The sequence below is a fragment of the Palaemon carinicauda genome, chromosome 11, assembly GCF_036898095.1.
Source record: "Palaemon carinicauda isolate YSFRI2023 chromosome 11, ASM3689809v2, whole genome shotgun sequence".
Classification (NCBI taxonomy): domain Eukaryota; kingdom Metazoa; phylum Arthropoda; class Malacostraca; order Decapoda; family Palaemonidae; genus Palaemon; species Palaemon carinicauda.
Window position 1 is genome coordinate 68655908 of NC_090735.1, and position 20725 is coordinate 68676632.

The 20725-nt window shown below is 42.5% G+C and overlaps 1 protein-coding gene across 2 annotated transcripts in view; it reads left to right on the forward strand.

The window, feature by feature from the left end:
• Positions 1-19447, forward strand: part of LOC137650051 (acid sphingomyelinase-like phosphodiesterase 3b) — a 103177-nt gene extending 83730 nt beyond the window's left edge. For both annotated transcript variants that reach the window (XM_068383083.1, XM_068383082.1), the window contains exons 7-8: positions 16440-16620; positions 18165-19447. In XM_068383083.1, the coding sequence (XP_068239184.1) occupies positions 16440-16620; positions 18165-18892 (909 nt within the window). In that variant the 3' untranslated portion in view covers positions 18893-19447. The remainder of the gene's footprint in view (positions 1-16439; positions 16621-18164) is intronic.
• Positions 19448-20725: the final 1278 nt, after the last annotated feature.

Consider the following 20725-nt stretch of genomic DNA (forward strand, 5'->3'; position numbering starts at 1 on the left):
AACAATGAGATGCTCCAGGTAGGAGGAAGACTCTTCCACTTTCGGGATCATTGGACCCTTGATCCTTGGGCCCACAGCCTAATCAAGAATGGACTCGGGTGGAAATGGAACAAAACTCCACCCCCTTTTCCTCAATTCTTCCAACTCTCCACCCCCTTATTGGAAGAATATACCTTAGAACTCGTAAACAAAAAGGTAATAAGGAAAAAGTCCATCAAATTCCAGGGAAGGCTGTTTTGTGTTCCCAAGAAAGACTCGGACAAACTCAGTCATTCTAGACTTGTCGCCACTCAACAAGTTCATCGAGAACAACAAGTTCCGGATGCTAACCCTACAAAACATAAGGACCCTGTTACTAAAAGGGGTGTACACGGTCTCAATAGACCTAGCAGAGGCTTATTGGCACCTACCACTCAGCCGCCCCCTCTCTGCCTACCTAGGACTCAAACTACAGAAGACAAATTGTCTTCACAGCCATGCCCTTTGGACTGAACATAGCCCCAAGGATATTCACAAAACTTGCGGACACAGTTGTCCAAGAGCTATGCTTAGAAGGCATTCAGATCACAGTATACCTGGACGACTGGCTGGTGTGGGCAGCATCCAAGACAGCTTGTCTGCTGGCAGCCACAAAGGTGATTCCAGGAGGGCTTCAAGGTCAACTACAAGAAGTCTCGCCTCTCTCAAGCTCAAGAGTTTCAATGGTTAGGAATCCATTGGAACTTGCAGTCACACCACCTCTCCATCCCACCGAAGAAGAGGAGAGAGATTGCGGGTTCTGTCAAGAGACTGCTGAAATCCAACAAGATTTCAAGATGCCAACAGGAAAGAGTACTGGGCTCTCTCCAGTTCGCAGCAGTGACAGACCCAATGCTAAAAGCACAACTGAAGGATGCATCAGGAGTCTGGAGAAGATACACATCAAACGCTTAAAGAGATCAACAAAGATCGACACCAACCTTACTGCGATCGCTTCTAAGGCCGTGGTCAAAGGTCAAGAGCCTGACAAGGACAATTCCCTTACAACCACCTCAACCTTCAGTGGTCATCCACACAGATGCCTCACCGGAAGGATGGGGAGGCCATTCCCATCAAAGGAAAGTACAAGGGAACTGGTCGCACCAGTTCAAGACCTTTCACATCAACATTCTGGAAGCCATGGCAGTCTTCCTAACATTGAAGAAACTATCCCCTCACAGATCAGCTCTCAGGCTGGTCTTGGACAGCAAAGTAATAGTGAAATGTCTGAACCGACAAGGCTCGAGATCGCCCTACATCACTCACGTGATGTTAGCCATCTTTCGCTTGGCAAGGAAGTTCACCTGCAAGGGTTCCGCAATGTGACAGCGGAAGCTCTATCCAGGCAAAAATCGATAGAGACAGAATGGTCCCTGGACGCAGATTCATTCTCCTTCATCTTGGAAAAAGTCCCGGAACTGCAGATCGACCTCTTCGTAACGAGCGACAACAAGAAACTACCTCGATATGTGGCCCCATATGAGGACCCTCAGGCAGAAGCGACAGATGCCATGTCCCTCGATTGGAACAGATGGAATCATATCTATCTGTTCCCACCAACAAATCTCTTGCTGAAGGTCCTCAACAAGCTGAGATCCTTCAGGGGAACAGCAGCAGTAGTGGCCCCCAAATGGCCCAGGAACAATTGGTTCCCTCTAGTGATAGAACTGAAGCTAAAGCTGTTTCCTCTACCGAATCCAGTTCTATCCCAACTGGTTCAGAAGTCTACTGTCTACGCTTCATCATTGGGAACCCAAAACCTACATCTCATGATTTTCTCGCCTTAGCAGCCAAGAAAAGGTTTGGGATCTCAAAAGGCAACATCGACTTTATAGAAGAATACAAGTCAAAGTCAACCAGAAGACAATATGAATCATCTTGGAAGAAGTGGGTCTCCTTTGTCAAAGCAAACAGACTGGCAAAAATCTCGATAGACTTTTGCCTTTCCTTCTTCATCCACCTTCATGAACAAGGCCTGGCTTCCACCACAATAACTACGTGTAAGTCAGCTTTGACTAGACCTCTTCTTTACGCCTTCCAGGTGGACCTTTCAAGCAAAATCTTCAATAAGATTCCAAAGCCCATATCATGGTCCTTGGACAGAGTCTTGCACCATGCTTCGAACTTGAACAACGAAGATTGTACACTAAAGGATCTATCATAGAAAGTGATATTCTTGTTTGCTATAGCCTCAGGGGCTAGAGTTAGTGAAATAGTGGCCCCATCTAGAAACGAGGGTCATATTCAGTTCACAGAAGAGGGAGAACTGAATCTCTTTCCCGATCCTACCTTTCTCGCCAGAAACGAGCTGCCCACCAAAAGGTGGGGTCCTTGGAGAATCTGCCCTCTGAGGGAAGATGTCTCTCTATGTCCAGTAGAGTGTCTTAAGGTCTATCTTCGAAGAACTTCAGACTTCAAGGAGGGACAGTTCTTCCTAGGCGAAACCTCAGGATTAAACTTATCCCTAAAACAACTGAGGGTGAAACTCACCTACTTTATTCGCAGAGCAGATCCTGACAGTACACCCGCAAGTCACGATCCTAGAAAAGTTGCTTCCTCGTTGATCTTCTTTCAACATATGGACTTTGATAGACTCCGCTCTTATACTGGGTGGAAATCTTCTAGAGTCTTCTATAAACATTACGCGAAGCAAGTGCATGAAATAAATCACTTTGTGGTGGTGGCAGGTAGTGTTATAAAACCTGTCGTCTAGTGCTGCGGTGAACAGTGGACTGCTTGGGACTTAACAGTGGACTGGGTGAACAGGTATTAGCATCTTTGAGTCTAATACCTTTTAATGAAAATCACTATGGTGATTCTCGGATTGTTCTATATAGGTGTAGAATCTATCCAATAACACCAGTGCCGTGTGAATATTCGTACAGTGTTGAAACATATCCAACATTTAAGTGAAATCAATCAAATAATTTCACAATAGTGAGTGGCATCTATGACTAATCCATAATATATGTATTTCTTCCCTTACAGGTTAAAAATATATATACCCGAAGATGTTGAAATGTCACAAGGATTCTATTTATGATACATTTGTTGTTGTATTTTTATATTTGTCTATACAAATAAAATGCATAAAAATGTATATGCGTCTTATTCGCCCTGCATGAAATCGAATAAATGATCCAGAGCCTTTTATTTTTCCTAAAAATAACATACTTGACAGTATAACCTCTGTAAGAACAACCTGGTAATCTCTAAAAAGTTCCACTTTGTTCCTACGAAATATAAACTTTGACGCCTTATAGTCGATATCGACAATTTCCCTGCAGGGGGCAGGAAGCCCTATGTTAGTTCCAAACTTAGTGGATATGACAAATAACGGTAATGTCATATATATTAGGTCTGGGAGACCATATAAGGAACTCAGTCAAAGTAAAGGCACTTCTACAAACCCACAGATATAATACATACATACATATACCAAGGCACTTCCCCCAATTTTGGTGGGTAGCCGACATCAACAAATGAAACAAAACAAAAAGGGGACCTCTACTCTCTACGTTCCTCCCAGCCTGGCAAGGGACTCAACAGAGTTCAGCTGGTACTGCTAGGGTGCCACAGCCCACCCTCCCCCGTTATCCACCACAGATGAAGCTTCATAATGCTGAATTCCCTACTGCTGCTACCTCCGCGGTCATCTAAGGCACCGGAGGAAGCAGCAGGGCCTAGAGGAACTGCGTCACAATTGCTCGCCATTCATTCCTATTTCTAGCACGCTCTTTTGCCTCTCTCACATCTATCCTCCTATCACCTAGAGCTTTCTTCACTCCATCCATCCACCCAAACCTTGGCCTTCCTCTTGTACTTCTCCCATCAACTCTTGCATTCATCACCTTCTTTAGCTGACAGCCATTTTCCATTCTCTCAACATGGCCAAACCACCTCAACACATTCATATCCACTCTAGCTGCTAACTCATTTCTTACACCCGTTCTCACCCTCACCACTTCGTTCCTAACCCTATCTACTCGAGATACACCAGCCATACTCCTTAGACACTTCATCTCAAACACATTCAATTTCTGTCTCTCCATCACTTTCATTCCCCACAACTCCGATCCATACATCACAGTTGGTACAATCACTTTCTCATATAGAACTCTCTTTACATTCATGCCCAAACCTCTATTTTTTACTACTCCCTTAACTGCCCCCAACACTTTGCATCCTTCATTCACTCTCTGACGTACATCTGCTTCCACTCCACCATTTGCTGCAACAACAGACCCCAAGTACTTAAACTGATCCACCTCCTCAAGTAACTCTCCATTCAACATGACATTCAACCTTGCACCACCTTCCCTTCTCGTACATCTCATAACCTTACTCTTACCCACTCTTCCTTCTCTCACACACCCTCCCAAGTTCTGTCACTAGTCGGTCAAGCTTCTCTTCTGTGTCTGCAACCAGTACAGTATCATCCGCAAACAACAACTGATTTACCTCCCATTCATGGTCATTCTCGTCTACCAGTTTTAATCCTCGTCCAAGCACTCGAGCATTCACCTCTCTCACCACTCCATCAACATACAAGTTAAACAACCACGGCGACATCACACATCCCTGTCTCAGCCCCACTCTCACTGGAAACCAATCACTCACTTCATTTCCTATTCTAACACATACTTTACTACCTTTGTAGAAACTTTTCACTACTTGCAGCAACCTTCCACCAACTCCATGTAACCTCATCACATTCCACATTGCTTCCCTATCAACTCTATCATACGCTTTCTCCAGATCCATAAACACAACATACACCTCCTTACCTTTTGCTAAATATTTCTCGCATATCTACCTAACTGTAAAAATCTGATTCATACAACCCCTACCTCTTCTAAAACCACCCTGTAATTCTAAGATTGCATTCTCTGTTTTATCCTTAATCCTATTAATCATTACTCTACCATACACTTTTCCAATTACACTCAACAAACTAATACCTCTTGAATTACAACACTCATGCACATCTCCCTTACCCTTATATAGTGGTACAATACATGCACAAACCCAATCTACTGGTACCATTGACAACACAAAACACATATTAAACAATCTCACCAACCATTCAAGTACAGTCACACCCCCTTCCTTCAACATCTCAGCTCTCACACCATCCATACCAGATGCTTTTCCTACTCTCGTTTCATCTAATGCTCTCCTCACTTCCTCTATTGTAATCTCTCTCTCATTCTCATCTCCCATCACCGGCACCTCAACACCTGCAACAGCAATTATATCTGCCTCCCTATTATCCTCTACATTCAATAAACTTTCAAAATATTCCGCCCACCTTTTCCTTGCCTCCTCTCCTTTTAACAACCTTCCATTTCCATCTTTCACTGTCTCTTCAATTCTTGAGCCAGCCTTCCTTACTCTCTTCACTTCTTTCCAAAACTTCTTCTTATTCTCTTCATAGATATAATACTTTCAAGTAATTCTCTGGTAAACTTCCATCAGGACGACATGGCTGAGCCCAAAACACGGATTTTGAGCAAAGCGAAAAATCTATTTCTGGGCGAGAGACCCGTGTCGCCCAGTGAAATGCTCCTAAAGCACCATTTCTAAGGTATATAACTGCTATATATTACCAGAGAAAAAATTGCATGGGAATGCCAGGTTGAACCCAGCTCGCTCACCTGTATAAGGTGTCGGTATAATACTGGGGCGTGATAAATCACAACCAGAGGCCTCGCACCATTTAGATATCTCCTGTCAAAATCCCCGAACAGCGAGGTGCCGTTCTACCTCGTACTACTACTAGACAATCTACGCCAGTGACGTCACTCCTTAAATAGCACGCAGTTTTTTAACCATATTTTACCTTGTGTGTGAATTTCGCTGGTTTTTCTCTGGATTTACCTCAAGATGTCCGACTCCACTGTCACTACATCTAAAATAAGTACCAGATCTATGAGTTTTGAGATATTGGAGGGGGCCTTGTCCAGTTTTGTTTATATTATTCAGTTTTTTATTCACGACCTTGCTGGGTCTCTCTCGGGACAGGCTCCTTTCCTCTCTCTCTCTCATTCGTTCTAACGATTTTCAATAAGTCCTCCATACTGATTGTTTCTCGTTGTGAACTTTATGGATCGCCACGGTTCACACACCGTATTAATTTTATTTTTTCCTGTTTTATGATAACAGTTATTTCATATTCATGTGCGTATTTTGGAGGTTGGCATGCCTGATCGCCATCGGCGTTCTTTTCCACATATCTTATCTTAGCTTATTTACGTTCGCACGTCACGGACTCGCTTACTATTTTAATGTCATTCGTATGATTGCATTAGCTCGAGGGGCTTTCATGAGTCAGTTATTACAATTTAGTTTTCATTTTGTTAGCACTTCACTGACCCTGTGTTCTGTTGGTAGCCCTGCCTACTCCTAGCGCCGTCAGGCTTGTTCTTTCCTGTCTCTTGTTCGCGCCCTCGTTTGTTTTACGATTGATTTATAGCTAATTTTATTATTATTATTATCATCCAGCATGCTTTCCTCTCTTATTTACCATGTGTTATGTTTTTAATCTTTCCCCGTGATCATATCACTCGTGGGTCTGGCAGGTTGGTATACCTGATATCGTCTCGGAGCCAACCTACTCCTAGCCTCCTCCCGCCGATATCTTATAAGCGCCTATGTACTCCTCCCGGGGGCATCCGCTTTGCACGGCCAGTTCCCGTTGTTCTGTGAGGCATTCTATTATTATTCATTAACGTACATTACTTTTCCCCACTACTCTACCCGGTCGTAGTCGTTTTCTTTCCGTCGCTCGTTTGGCCGACGATCGGCGGGGAGTTTTCGATTCGTTCCGTGGTACCTTGTTATGTTATTTAATATTAAGTTGTGTACGGGCTTCTCCCTCTTGGTCCCGCACTTCACGGACCCTTTTAAGATCCCCCCCTCTCTGTCACGCACCTCACGGACCTCATATAGATATATATATATATATGTTTAAAGACTTCCATTACGGGATCCCCGGGAGTAGCTTTTATTCATTACCATTCGGTCGATTTTTTAGTTGAGCCCCGGAGCCAACGTTTTTCATTATTACTTGGATTCCCTTTATATTTTAGTCACGTTTATCTATTATATACGATCCTAGTTCTCGACCTTGCCTTCCATGATATGATCACGACTACGGTTTGACTTAATTTAATTCATTAATTTAATTTAATTTAATAATTTTATAATCAAGTAAAGCTGTTATTTGATTTTTTAAACACTGGGGTTCCCTGGGGGTCCCCTAATTTGCCTTCATTCAATTTTTAAGGCACTTACATATGAATAATTTTTATCATTTATTTGATATATGACTTATAACCCATGGACCCCCCAGGGTCCCCTATTTGCCTTCATTCATATGTTTAGGCATTTATATGAATAGTTTTATCATGGGTTGGATATATATATATATATATATATATATATATATATATATATATATATATATATATATATAGAGTTACAGCATTCGGGCCCCGTGCCCTTCTTTTGCTTTCATTCAGGATAATTATAGCTATATATATTCAACTTTATTAACATGATAGTAACTTTTATAATATTTAAGCACTGGGACCTTCGGCCCCTAATTGCTTTCCTTTAAGATACTCATGTATCTTTTATCTTACAGACTGTCCGCTGTGCGATGACGGCATGTGTCGCTGTTCTCCACCAACCCTGCGGCCATAATGTGTGTCGTTCGCACGCTCACTGCTCTCTTCAAGTGGATGACCTAGCTGTTTGGCATCCGGACAATTGTCCTGTCTGCTACAAATTGGCTTCCACTCTAACATCTGAATCGGTGAGTGCAGTTACTTTATTACAGAATTGTGGGGAGTTACATTTTAATGTCCTCTTTTACTGTTTATTACTGCAAGGCCACAGTCCTATGGACTTCCTGCATGCCTTATATGTGCCTACGAAGTCCTTGGGCTTCTTAGTTTTTTCTTTGGCACTTTTATCACTCACTAATAGTCTGTTCTCTTTCAGAGCACCCAGCTTGAAATAGAAACAGCCCGAGCTACCCTCAAGATCTGGGTTGGCGGGTTCGCCCGCAACGTGAAGGCCAGACAGCCGTATATCCTTTCTGAGGAATGGTGTTCCCTCCTCTACCCCAATGCTAAAACATCAGCTGCGGTCCCCAAAGCGCTAGCGGACCCGATCATCGAGAGCATTGCATCTCTTCTTCTGGCCCCGGACCAAGGGGAGACGGGCGCCACCCTAACTGAGGACGTCGCTACCCTCGACCTTGATGTGGAACCCATGGCTCTGGATGATCCCGACGCAGGTAGGGACGTAGGTGAGTCAGGTGGTTCCCGGGCTGGGATTCCTCTCCCTAGCCCGGCTTTCTCTTCTACTTCTGACCATTCTTCTTTTCGCGGTTTTCCTGAGGCAACCGGGACTGATCTCAGCTCCCGACCCATTCCACCCAAAGTGAAGGCTCCTCACAAGCCTTTATATAGAACTCACGAATCTTCCCAAGACCACAACCCTTCGAGATCGTCACCCTCGGAGGCTAAATCCTCCTCCACCAGAGTTTCTCAAGACCCAATTGCTGTGCCCTCAACCTCTCAAGAAGTAGTCTCTGTTCCGGCACCTGTTCCCCCCCAGGCGGGATCATTTAACATGGAGGAATTTTCCGACAAACTGTTTGCTCGTTTTGAGTCGATGCTATCGTCTCATACGAAGCAATCACACGAGAGGATAGCTTCTGTGGAGAGCCTAGTCCAAGGCCTCATGAGTTCGGGGCTACCACCTCCTCAACAGCAATACCCCATTCCCGACGCCTCCAAGCTTCCTCCTTTCAGTAAGAATAACCCTTGGAGGTTAGCACTGCATGCCCCCTTTTCGGAGGGTATGCTGTCAATCGAGGGTTTCGGTACACGGCCTCTTACGGACTACGAATTCTACCCGCCGGGTCTTGAATTCCCCTTCCCCGGCTACGCTCGCCTCACAGAAGAAGCTCTGATCCGTTTAGATAATGTTCCAAAGGAAACTGTCATTTTTCCTAAGGAACAGGCACAGTGTGTCTTGGTTCGCCTGTTCCATGAGTGGCAATGTTTGAACACCATGCTTACGGCCCACAAGAGTTCGTACACTATGTTTGTGGCCGACGACCAAACCCCTACACCATGTACGACCAAGATTCTGGAGTCGGTCTTCCAGGCTATCAAAGATGAGAAGCCTTTACCACAACTCAGGGAGACTGACTTAACCTCCCTTCTCTTTCCGGGGGACAATGAATGTTGGCGGAATGCCCCAGCTACCTTTTCAGTAGGTAAGTTGAGCCCGGACTGTGCCTCGACGCAGTTCAGCGAACGGCTTCCCAAACTCCCAGAGTCTCTTCTTAAATTAGAATTTGATTCTAGGTGCAGATTCGGCAGATCTCTCAATTCGGTCACCCTTTCCGAGTTGGCCGTTGCCACTTACAACGAGGACCTCCTCAAGGCCCTCACTAAGTCGTTACTGCAAAACTTCATGGCTGACGCCTATGATTTTGCAAGCGCCAGGACCCGTTGTCGACGACACGTCCTCTCTGAAGCCACCATTAGGCACGAGCCTAATAAGCTCATCAAAGCTCCGGTCTGGGGCCCGGATCTTTTCCCGGAGGATTTGGTTAACTCGGTCCTTAGCGAGGCAGCTAGGGCCAACCAAAGCCTCAAAGTTAGGTGGGGCCTCGTCCCAAAGAGGAGATATGAGCCTACTGGTACCCCAATCCGAGGTAGGAAGAGACTGAGGCCTTTCCACTCTTCCCAATTCAGGGTTCAAACGGCTCCCCAAGGCCCCCAGCCTTCTACATCAAAGGGCCAGCAGCAAGAGTCATACGTCCTGGTCCCTCAGTCTCAAATCGCCTCCACGTCCTTCTCCCCCGCCTTTAACCCCATTTATGAGGCTCAGACTTCCTTCCGTGGCTACCAGCGTCACAGAGGTGCCAGGGGTGCCTTTTGCGCCCGAGGTAGCGGAAGGGGTTACCACCGGGGCAAGTCTTCCCGTGGAAGCAGAGGAGGCAAATCATCCTCCACCCAATGAGACAACGAAGGTAGGAGGGAGACTGTACCTTTTTCGAGACCGTTGGAAGTTCAGCGATTGGGCTTCCAACATTGTCTCCAACGGACTAGGGTGGAGCTGGATACAGGGACCTCCTCCACCGAACAGCTTTTACCAATTGCCAACAGAAGAACTATGTTGCTTCACGACAGATCTGCTACAAAAGAATGCGATCCAAAGCATACGTCGCTTAAGATTTCAAGGGCGCTTGTTCAGCGGGCCAAAGAAAGGCTCAGACAAACGAAGGGTAATCCTGGACCTGTCTCGTTTAAATTCCTTCATTCGTTGCGACAAATTCCGTATGCTTACCGTCTCGCAGGTGCGGACCTTACTTCCCCGTGGGGCCGTCACCACCTCCATCGATCTTACCGATGCCTACTATCATGTTCCAATAGCAAGGTATTTTCGTCCTTTTCTGGGCTTCAAGCTAGGCGAACAACCCTACGCGTTCAAAGTGATGCCGTTCGGGCTCAACGTGGCACCCAGAATCTTCACCAAACTAGCAGAGACAGTCATTCAAGAGCTTCGCACTCAGGGAATACAGGTAGTGGCCTACCTAGACGATTGGCTAATCTGGTCAGACAATGCCCAGAATTGCCGCGTAGCAACGAACAAAGTCCTCACCTTCCTTCGACAACTGGGATTCCAAGTCAACTTCGGAAAATCCCGCCTGGTCCCGGAGACCAAGTTTCAATGGCTGGGTCTACAATGGGACCTATGCTCCCATACGCTGTGCCTCCCCAAAGCCAAAAGGAAGGAGATTGCGAGGAAGACGAGACAATTTCTCAGGGAGAAGTTGACCTCCAGAAGGAACCAAGAGAGGATCCTAGGTTCCTTGCAGTTCGCCTCCGTGACAGACATCGTCCTACGGTCCAAACTCAAGGACATAAACAGAGTGTGGAGATCCAGAGCAACCGCAACCGCAAAACTCCTGAAGAAAAGTCTACAGCCTTGGACGAAGGTCAAGAATCTCTCCAAGTCGGTTCCCTTACAACATCCGGTCCCGGGACTCGTCGTCCACACAGACGCCTCCTTAACAGGGTGGGGAGGTTACTCCGAACACAAGATTGTCCAAGGGTTATGGTCATCAGTCTTCCGACACATGCACATCAACGTCCTCGAGGCCATGGCAGTCTTCCTCACTTTAAAACGTCTCAATCCAGCCAGGAATCTCCATATCAGACTTGTTCTCGACAGTGCAGTCATAGTTCACTGCCTCAACAGAGGAGGCTCCAGATCAGCCCAAATAAACCATGTCATGTTGCAGATTTTCTCCATGGCGGCAATGCACAAGTGGCACCTGTCTGCAGTCCATCTAGCAGGAGTCCGGAATGTGGTAGCGGACTCCCTTTCCCGGACGACTCCGCTAGAGTCGGAATGGTCACTAGACCATCGATCTTTCCAGTGGATACTATCTCAAGTCCCGGGTCTCCAGGTGGATCTGTTTGCGACGGAATTCAATCACAAACTAGATTGTTACGTAGCCCCCAACCTGGACCCTCAGGCTTATGCCACGGACTCTATGATTCTAGATTGGAATACCTGGAAGACGATTTATCTGTTTCCTCCGGTGAATCTCCTGCTGAAAGTTCTGCACAAACTCAAATCCTTCAAAGGTCGAGTGGCTCTCGTAGCCCCCAACTGGCCCAAGAGCAATTGGTTCCCCTTGTTGCTAGAGCTAGGTCTCAGCCCCCGGCGGATTCCCAATCCGGTGCTCACACAGACAGTACAAACTCGCAATGTGTTCGCTTCCTCAAGGATTCTGAATGCCCTAACTTTATGGACTTCATGAAGTTCGCAGCCCAACGAGGTGCGAGCATCGATCCTTCGAATACTATTTTCCTGGAATCCGACAAAAGGGAATCTACTCTCCGACAATATGACTCAGCTGTCAAGAAATTAGCTAAGTTCTTGAAAGATTCCCAGGTTGATAAAATGACAATGAACCTAACTGTGACATTCTTCCGGACTCTCTTCGAATCAGGCCTGGCGGCCAGTACCATTACTACAATTAAGTCAGCCTTGAAAAAGATCTTCCATATTGGTTTTGGCATTGATTTAACGGATTCATATTTCTCATCCATTCCGAAAGCTTGTGCCAGGCTAAAACCTTCCACCCGGCCTAGCGCAGTTTCCTGGTTTCTAAACGATGTTCTTAAGCTGGCCTCTGACACTCCAAATGAATCCTGTAACTATATGGCATTATTAAGAAAGTCTCTTTTCCTTTTGAGCCTCGCCTCTGGCTCCAGAATGTCAGAATTGTCAGCTTTGTCTAGAGACCCAGGTCATATAGAGTTTCTCTCTTCAGGTGAGGTCCTTCTCTCCCCTAACAAAGTGTTCCTGGCTAAAAATGAGGATCCCCAGAACAGGTGGTTCCCCTGGAAGATTGTTCCACTTCCTAGGGATCCATCCCTGTGCCCAGTTACCACCCTAAAATCCTACTTAAGTAGAACTTCCACTACAACCACAGGGCCCTTATTTATTAGAGAGCACGGAGGAACTATTACCCTTAAAGGAATCAGGCAACAAATTCTTTATTTTATTAAACAAGCTAATCCTGAATCATTCCCACATGTCCATGATATTCGAGCTGTGGCTACATCAATTAATTTTTTCCACCATATGAAATTTGATGAGCTCTCAAAACATACGGGTTGGAAGTCCCCTAAAGTTTTCAAACGCCACTACCTAAAACCTTTAAAAGCTCTTAGATTTGCCACAGTAGCTGCGGGGAATGTAGTTCCTCCCGAGGATACTGAGTCCTAATCACAACGCCTTGCTCTGTCCTCTTTCCCTCCTGCCTGGCTTACCTGTTGTTCCTACCTGTTTTATTTACCATGATGTATTATTTATTATTCTATTGATCGATTTCACGAATTATTTTGATCTCACTTGTTTTTGGAATCCCCAAGCTGATGTTCCTTTGTTATGTTAATTATTTATATCTATGATTGTATGATTCCACTGACAGGCTGAAAGCCTACCTGGGAGTGGAAGTGAAGTGAAGTGATTGTATGCTTTACTGCATTTTGCTTACCAAGCTGTATTAACATTATTCATACCTGTTGACTTTCCCTTCGGGTTTCATTTTGATTATGTATCATGTCTAATTGTCTCTGTCATTTACGTGTTGATCTATTTATGGGTTTCCATATCCCTCTTTTTTTATATTAAAATTCATCAGCTATATTAATTTTGTGTTATTCCCTTCAGGTAGTTAGCCTTATTGGGTCCCCATTCTCTGGTACGATTTCACTGGGCGACACGGGTCGGAGCCCAGAAAAGGGATTTTGACGAAGGAAAAATCTATTTCTGGGCGAGAGACCCGTGTCGCCCAGTGAACCCACCCGTCCCTCCCTAATTGGGCCCCAATCTGGGGTGCTATAAGGAGTGACGTCACTGGCGTGGATTGTCTAGTAGTAGTACGAGGTAGAACGGTACCTCGCTGTTCGGGGATTTTGACAGGAGATATCTAAATGGTGCGAGGCCTCTGGTTGTGATTTATCGCGCCCCAGTATTATACCGACACCTTATACAGGTGAGCGAGCTGGGTTCAACCTGGCATTCCCATGCAATTTTTTCTCTGGTAATATATAGCAGTTATATACCTTAGAAATGGTGCTTTAGGAGCATTTCACTGGGCGACAAGGGTCTCTCGCCCAGAAATAGATTTTTCCTTCGTCAAAATCCCTTTTTTGGGTGATATGGCCATGTCGTCCTGATGGACCCTCCCTCCTTTCAAAAAGGAGTATACAACTATGTAACAAAAGTCCCCACCCGAAACTACTCTATTTGCGGCTATCCATGCTTAATTGCAACAAGGAATAGTACACCGTAGTAGTACTGGGAGGGGATCCACCGGGTAACCTTGATAATGGCTCCCCTTCAAATTTGCCACTCTTCCCCCTCAGAGCATAAACTCTATTCGGGGTGAGGATTGCCATGTGTCGTATCAAGAAATACGTCCTCTGATATTATGCGATATCCTTAAAAGTTATATTAAGGATACTCGCGCCAGGAGTTAGAATTCTGGAAACCTGTGGTTAATTCTCTGGGAGTATCACTGTAGCCAAATATTCCTTAGAAAGCTGCCTAAAGGAACCTTCCATCAGGACGATATGGCCATATTACCCAAAAATAGATTTTTCGCTTTGCTCAAAATCCGTTTGTTAGCATGAGGAGAAACAAGGGAAAATCATGAAGAACTTAATTTCTTCCTGAATTAGGTATGTTATTGAAAGAGCCATCCAATCAGGCCACTCTCACTCCAACTGCCGTTCTCATGCTCATGATGTTAGGGGTGTCAGCACATCCCTGGCCTTTAAGAAAAATTTCTCCGTGACACCGGTGTTACAAGTTTGCATGTGGAAGAGACAACCTTCACTGCCCCCTACTTGCAAGACATAACTCACAGGAACCTAGACACATTCATCTTAGGTCCTGTGGTGGCTGTGCAAAATGTAGTCAAATTACACCTCGGCTCCCTTGTAGGACAAGTAGAAGTTAGTCGATTAGTCGAGGGCAGATGTTACCTGCGAGTAAGGCTAGAATGAATGTGTGAGTGACTGGCCAATTCCTATTTCATTTCTCCCCTCTCTTGATGCTCAGCATCCAAGGAACTCTGCAAGCTGAACTAACTGCAGGTGGGTACATGCCCTTTGTGCAACCTGATATGTGCATATATATTTGTTATGTTCCCATTCTCCAAACGAGGTGGAGTCAGGAAATGTCTAGGTTAAGTGAGGAGCTTAGCTCCAATTTTATGCTTACCTGGTCAAGTCACATCGCTAAATTATATGCTAGCACCAATTGCCCAGGCCGTCATCCTATCAGGATCCCAAGGTGTCAGGGTGCCCTCTAAACAGCTTGTGCAAAGCACACAATGGCACCCTGGGACAGTCTCCAGCCGGTTGGTTTTAGGAATTCCACCAACCTAGTGCTGGTGTGAGCTGGGTAGTGGGTCTACCCCACTAACCCCCCTCTGCTAAATAGCAGAGTAGTTACACCTTGCAAAAGCTTAACGGCTGGTTTTCAGCAAGCACCGAAGTAATACTCCTATGTAAAGAGCTACAGGTTTGTATAGTTAGGAAGAATACAAATTATTTCCAAATTTGTCATTTTTCTTTTTGTTCATTGAACACATGTTGTTTGGAGAGTTGATCAGAATACCGTATATGACAGTAAAGAAGAGACCATAAAAACTTAAGAAAGTGTTTATATGTACAACATTAACTTACTGACGTAATTATCAAAAAATGTTGAAGGTGCTGGGGTAGAATAGAATTGGTGGAGCATTGTATCAAATTATTATGATACTGGAAGATGGTAAGGAAAATTGTATAAAATAAACAAATGTCAGTTTTGGCTTTTGTGCATAGAGAAAGAAGAGAAAAATTTGAATTGTTAGTTTTGTTAGAAAAATGACAAGTTGTGACCTTCACATTGTGGCAAGATACAGAGATGAGATACACCTTGGGAAAATTAATTACTGGTAGTTACATACTGTTTCATGTAGTCTTTAGAAGGAAAGTACCAGAATACCAAGATGGTAGATGATGCAGCAATTACATATGCCAAAGACCAAGCCTGAGGCTGCAAAAACAGTTGTTAGATTAGCCTTGCACTAAATTTGAAAAAATTCTTTCAATTATTACCATTATTGAATGACAAAATAATTGTAATTGGAGTAAGGAAAAAGTTTTAGAAGGATATGGCATGTACCGGTAATTCACTTTATTGCCTGGTAAATATTATTAGAGAGATACAGTAGTAAAGTCACCAATGATGGATTATTTCTGATCAGTTTTAGCTTTGATGGTAAAACTCCTGACTTATGGCCAATTGCTGCACATTTTATGTAGGTTTTGTAAAATTAACTCCTAGGTGGGAATGTGGATCTGCAGTAACTGCCTATTTATCTCAAGAGATTGAGTGATCAAATCATTGGAATAGTATTATTCCTGTACTATACAATAGTATTGTTCTTTTATGAGTTTGTGAGGAGAAAGATTCATCATATCGTCACCCTCATAAACTAACTGCCTAAGTTATTTTCTCCACTTGTTGGGAAATAAAAAAAAAACACCTTCTCATTTCCTAATTTTTTATATCATTGTCTTGAGCTTCAATTCACAAATTCTTAACAGAAGAATTTGTGAATTATAATTTGTTAATTGAAGCTCAACACAATGATATAAAGAATTAGAAAATGAGAAGTTTTTTTTTTTATTTCCCAACAAGTGGAGAAAATGATTTAGGTAGTTAGTTTATGAGGGTGACGATATTAGAAATCTTGCAGATACTATACGTCTTTCTTTTTTTCAATTCAGAAGCACATTTAAATTTCTCTTTACCAGGTGGTGATTGCTGCTCATGCTCCTCCTGGATATTTTGAAAGATATGCTGTTGTCCCCTTCTTCTCTGTTAGCTACAATGATGTTTATCTGGACCTTTTAAATGAATTTGAAGAAGTGATAATGGCACAGATATATGGGCATGAGCATACAGATAGTTTCAAGTTATTCACTTCTGCCACTGGTAAGTTTTATTACATTTGTTTTTGGTGTATCTGATGTTGTTTGCACTATGATCAAGAATGGATATGGGTATAGAATGGTACCTTGGTATACAAGTATAATCCATTCCAGAAGTAACCCAAAATGCTCCTAAAGGAAAAAAAAAGAAAAGAAAAAAGTCTTTATGATGATTAGTAGCAGTCATAACTCGACAAATTAATAATTCTTCTTCTTTTATTGCTGCTGGGAGAGTGAAAGAATCAGGTTCTGAGAAATGGGGATTGCAAGCTAATTAAAAAACAAAATGGCAAACAAAGCCACTTAGGTGGCGTATGGTATATGTGCTAATGTTGTTAGTATTTGTCCACAAAAATGCATATGCAGGGGGAAAATTTTGATAGACTGAAACAATGCTGATATACTGATTTGAGATTTCATGCTTCAGTACCGATTTTCTTGCACTGTATTCAGAGTTACTGTATTTGTAAGCCGAAGTACTACGGTACTATACTGTATACTTTTATGGAAAGCTATAAGGAAAAAAACTTAGCCTCCTCTTTAGACAATGCCTAAAGGGAAACTGAAGAATTGGAGAGGATTGAATTTATGAATTTAGGGCTTCTGTATATTGTTCAGTGCTGGGGCCTGTAAGACCATTCATGAAGAAAGAAAGCGAGAATGAAGGTAAAGCAGAGAAATATAACGCAAGTGCAGCTAGGGGCTTAAGGAACACTGCAAAGATCTATAAGTAATTCACTAATGGAACCATCCCCCATTAGGGCCTATGGGAAGGAAATATCTAAGATTGTTTTTTAGTGATTTGGCGGTGTCACAATTTTCTCAAAATTTAATGATGAATAGAGTGATCATCAAAAGGAGAGTAGATATGAAAGATTATAAATCACCGAAAAGTCAGAAAGGATGTGGAATTACTCATTTTATTATGATAGAAAAAAATCCATTTTAGTCTGATAATTATAATTTTTGCAGCAATAATATACAGTATGCAATAGGGATTTTTGTTTGTCGAAAGCCCGTAAATAGTGTGTACCATAATTGGATGTGATTTTGTCCCAAGGCTTCCATTCTCCCATGCTGTTTATATTGTCTTGGTGTCAAATTAATTATATTTTGCTCTGACTAGAATTTTTGACAGTTTACAGCTTATAGTATAGTACAGGTATTCATAATCCCATGGATGGTTTTGGAAGCTAACCTTAAGATAATAAAAGAAAATTATTCTTGGATATATTGTTAGTAATAGCATCAAATACAGGTTGATGTTTTGTACTGTTTGTTAAGCTTAATACAGTATTGCATATAATTATCTATCTTGTTATTTTTCAGCTATTAGATATTATATTATACAGTACAGTACTTGCATTCTATATCACAGCATTTTGTTTATTTGACTAACAATTGATGTGCAGTATATTGGTCAATTACTATTTAGACCATTTATATGAAATCCATTTTCCTTGATAAATTAAAGCAAAACCATTCTTGAGGATCATTTTGACATTGTGTTTGTGGGATCCTGTAGTATTTGTATCCTTTCATTTTTAGGTGAAGTGAAGAGTGTCGGATTTTTAGCTCCTTCAGTAACTCCATGGTATCCTGCCCCAGTACTAGGTGGTACGCCTGTGAATCCGTCTCTGCGGCTTTATTCCTACAATTCATCAACGCTGCTGGATTATAGTCAATTTCATCTCAATTTGGCAAAGACTTATAAGCTCCCATCCTCTCTTTCCAAGATAGGCAGGGGTCTCACTAATGAGCCGGAATGGGAGGAATTTTACCGAGCAAGAAAAATGTTTGGTCTGGAAAGTCTTGATCCTAACAGTATGGCAAAGCTTTATCAGAATTTAGTTAACAATGATGAGCTATTTCAGACTTACTATCTCTTAAACTCTGCTGGTTACAATCATGGTAAGTGTGTTGGCTGTTGCAAAAGGACTCAACTTTGTGCCATAGCCAATATCAGGATAGAGGATTTGAACCGGTGCATGAATGACAACGACACAAACCGCTGTCATAATTTCAACAATTCATTTTATCTTGACCATGTGCATTTGAATGTAAATTCTGATCTCGCACCGCCTTCAAGTGCACCAATTTTTGTTGTGATCCTTGTGACGTTAGGTATGAGTCTTATGGTGATTTTAACGGTCAGCTTGGGTATTATGGTTGTGAATGTTGTTATTGGTAGACATCGCTTGGTGAGACAAGAAGGTGGCATGCAAGTGTCAGATTTGAATTTCTCTCTGCGTCCTAAAGGTTATCATCCATTCTAACATTGATCTTCAGCATGAGAAAATCATTGTCATCATCATCAACAATGCTTTTACATGGGATTTCCAATATATGAGGTTAGACATGAAATGAGTTCCCCCGCAAATGTAGACTTTGATTGTAAACGGATTAAGGTGAGGCTGGGTTCAGAAAGCTTAAATAGAATAGAGTTGTTGTCAGTAGTAAAGTAATAGTTTTGTATGGATGTTAATAACTGTGTAGGGAATTGTTAAGATTCTGGATCACGAGCACATCCACCCAGCACTGAGCTCACGTGGTTACTTACAATGGGTTATAGAGCTTTATTGTTGCAATATCTGGCAACTGTATGGTACAAGAGTAACTTAGAAATATTTTGTATGAATTATTTTGCATTTAATTTTTGCTATAAAAAGAATATTACTTCATTCTTACTTTACTCTACTGTACAGTAATCCATAGGTGATATGTACCAACCCCATTCCCTGCCACAATAGGTGATACTTTGCGAAGTAGAAAAGTACTCAACGGTTCGTTTATTTCTTTATTTTTATCATTTTTTATTTTTGTATCTTTATATTTTTCAATATTAAACTTACCCGATAATCATGTAGCTGTCAACTCTGTTGCCCGACAGAATTCTACGGAAGGGATACGCCAGCGATCGCTATACAAGAGGGGGGTGTACTCACAAGCGCCACCTGTGGCCAGGTACTGCAGTACTTCTTGTTGACACCACTTCAATTTTTCCTCTGTCGTGCTTCCGGCAAGACGTTCATGGATACGCTTATATTTTTGGAGTCTTGTTCACGGTTTTTGGTGAAGTATTGCTCTAAGATTTCAGCTTTCGCTATTCAGGAAGTTCTATTATTAGCTTAGCTAGCTTTTGGAATTAATTTGATTAATTATGGTGACGAAGAGAGTATGAACTCTCTTTCACCTTTAAATGGCCGACCCTTCCCTTAGACGGAAGTGTTGGTGTCTAAGAGAGTATAGACTCTCTTTCTTAATTTTGCTTAACAAAAGTTATAGATTTATTTTATATCTCTCAGCCTTTTATAGGCCTCTTCGATTAACTTCCTTTTATTATAAAATTATTAAAATTAATTTTTATATTTGTTTATATTCGACCTTTCCTAATAGTAGGCGGTCTTTTCTTGTACCGAAGTTAATTAACATTGAGCCCGTCATTTCGGTTTTACCTGTTAACATATTATGCTATTTTAATGTTTTTGAAAGAATTTCTTTGATAGTCTCGTACTGTTTCAAAGTTGAACTAACGTTTTGTTTTGTCTCTGCAGTTGTTGACGTTCAGAACGTTCAACTTGCGCTCTATCGTTACGATAGAGAGAGAATTTTCACGGTGTCACGTTGCAGTAAGAGTAAACCGTTTATAACGTTTTGTTCATTCTTTCTTAGCTTAATGGTTTTAATTCTAATAAAGGAACTTTTTATTTGGGAAATCTTTCAGTTTTTTTCTTTTAACAATAATATGTTTTAACGAGTATATATGATTGGGCTCTTCTCTCAGGTTCTAAGTCTAGAGAGAGAGAGAGAGAGAGATAGAGACGGAGGGAGAGAGAGCTGGATAAACGTTTCGTTCAAGCGAGTAACGTTGTTATCGTTTTTGCTCTTCTCCCTAGTCTCTTTAGGGGAAGAAGGTAAACGTTTCTAGAGTTTATTCTTGTTCTCAAGCTTTATGCGGTGAGAGATTTTAAACGTAGTTTATTTGATCTAGTGTTTAGTCTCTTTCCAGCCACTGAATTATTTATCTTTCATTAGATTTTTCTGTTACATTGTAATTCTGTTTTCGCAATTACTAACTTTTAAAGAAGGATAGAATTGCGTGTTTCAGG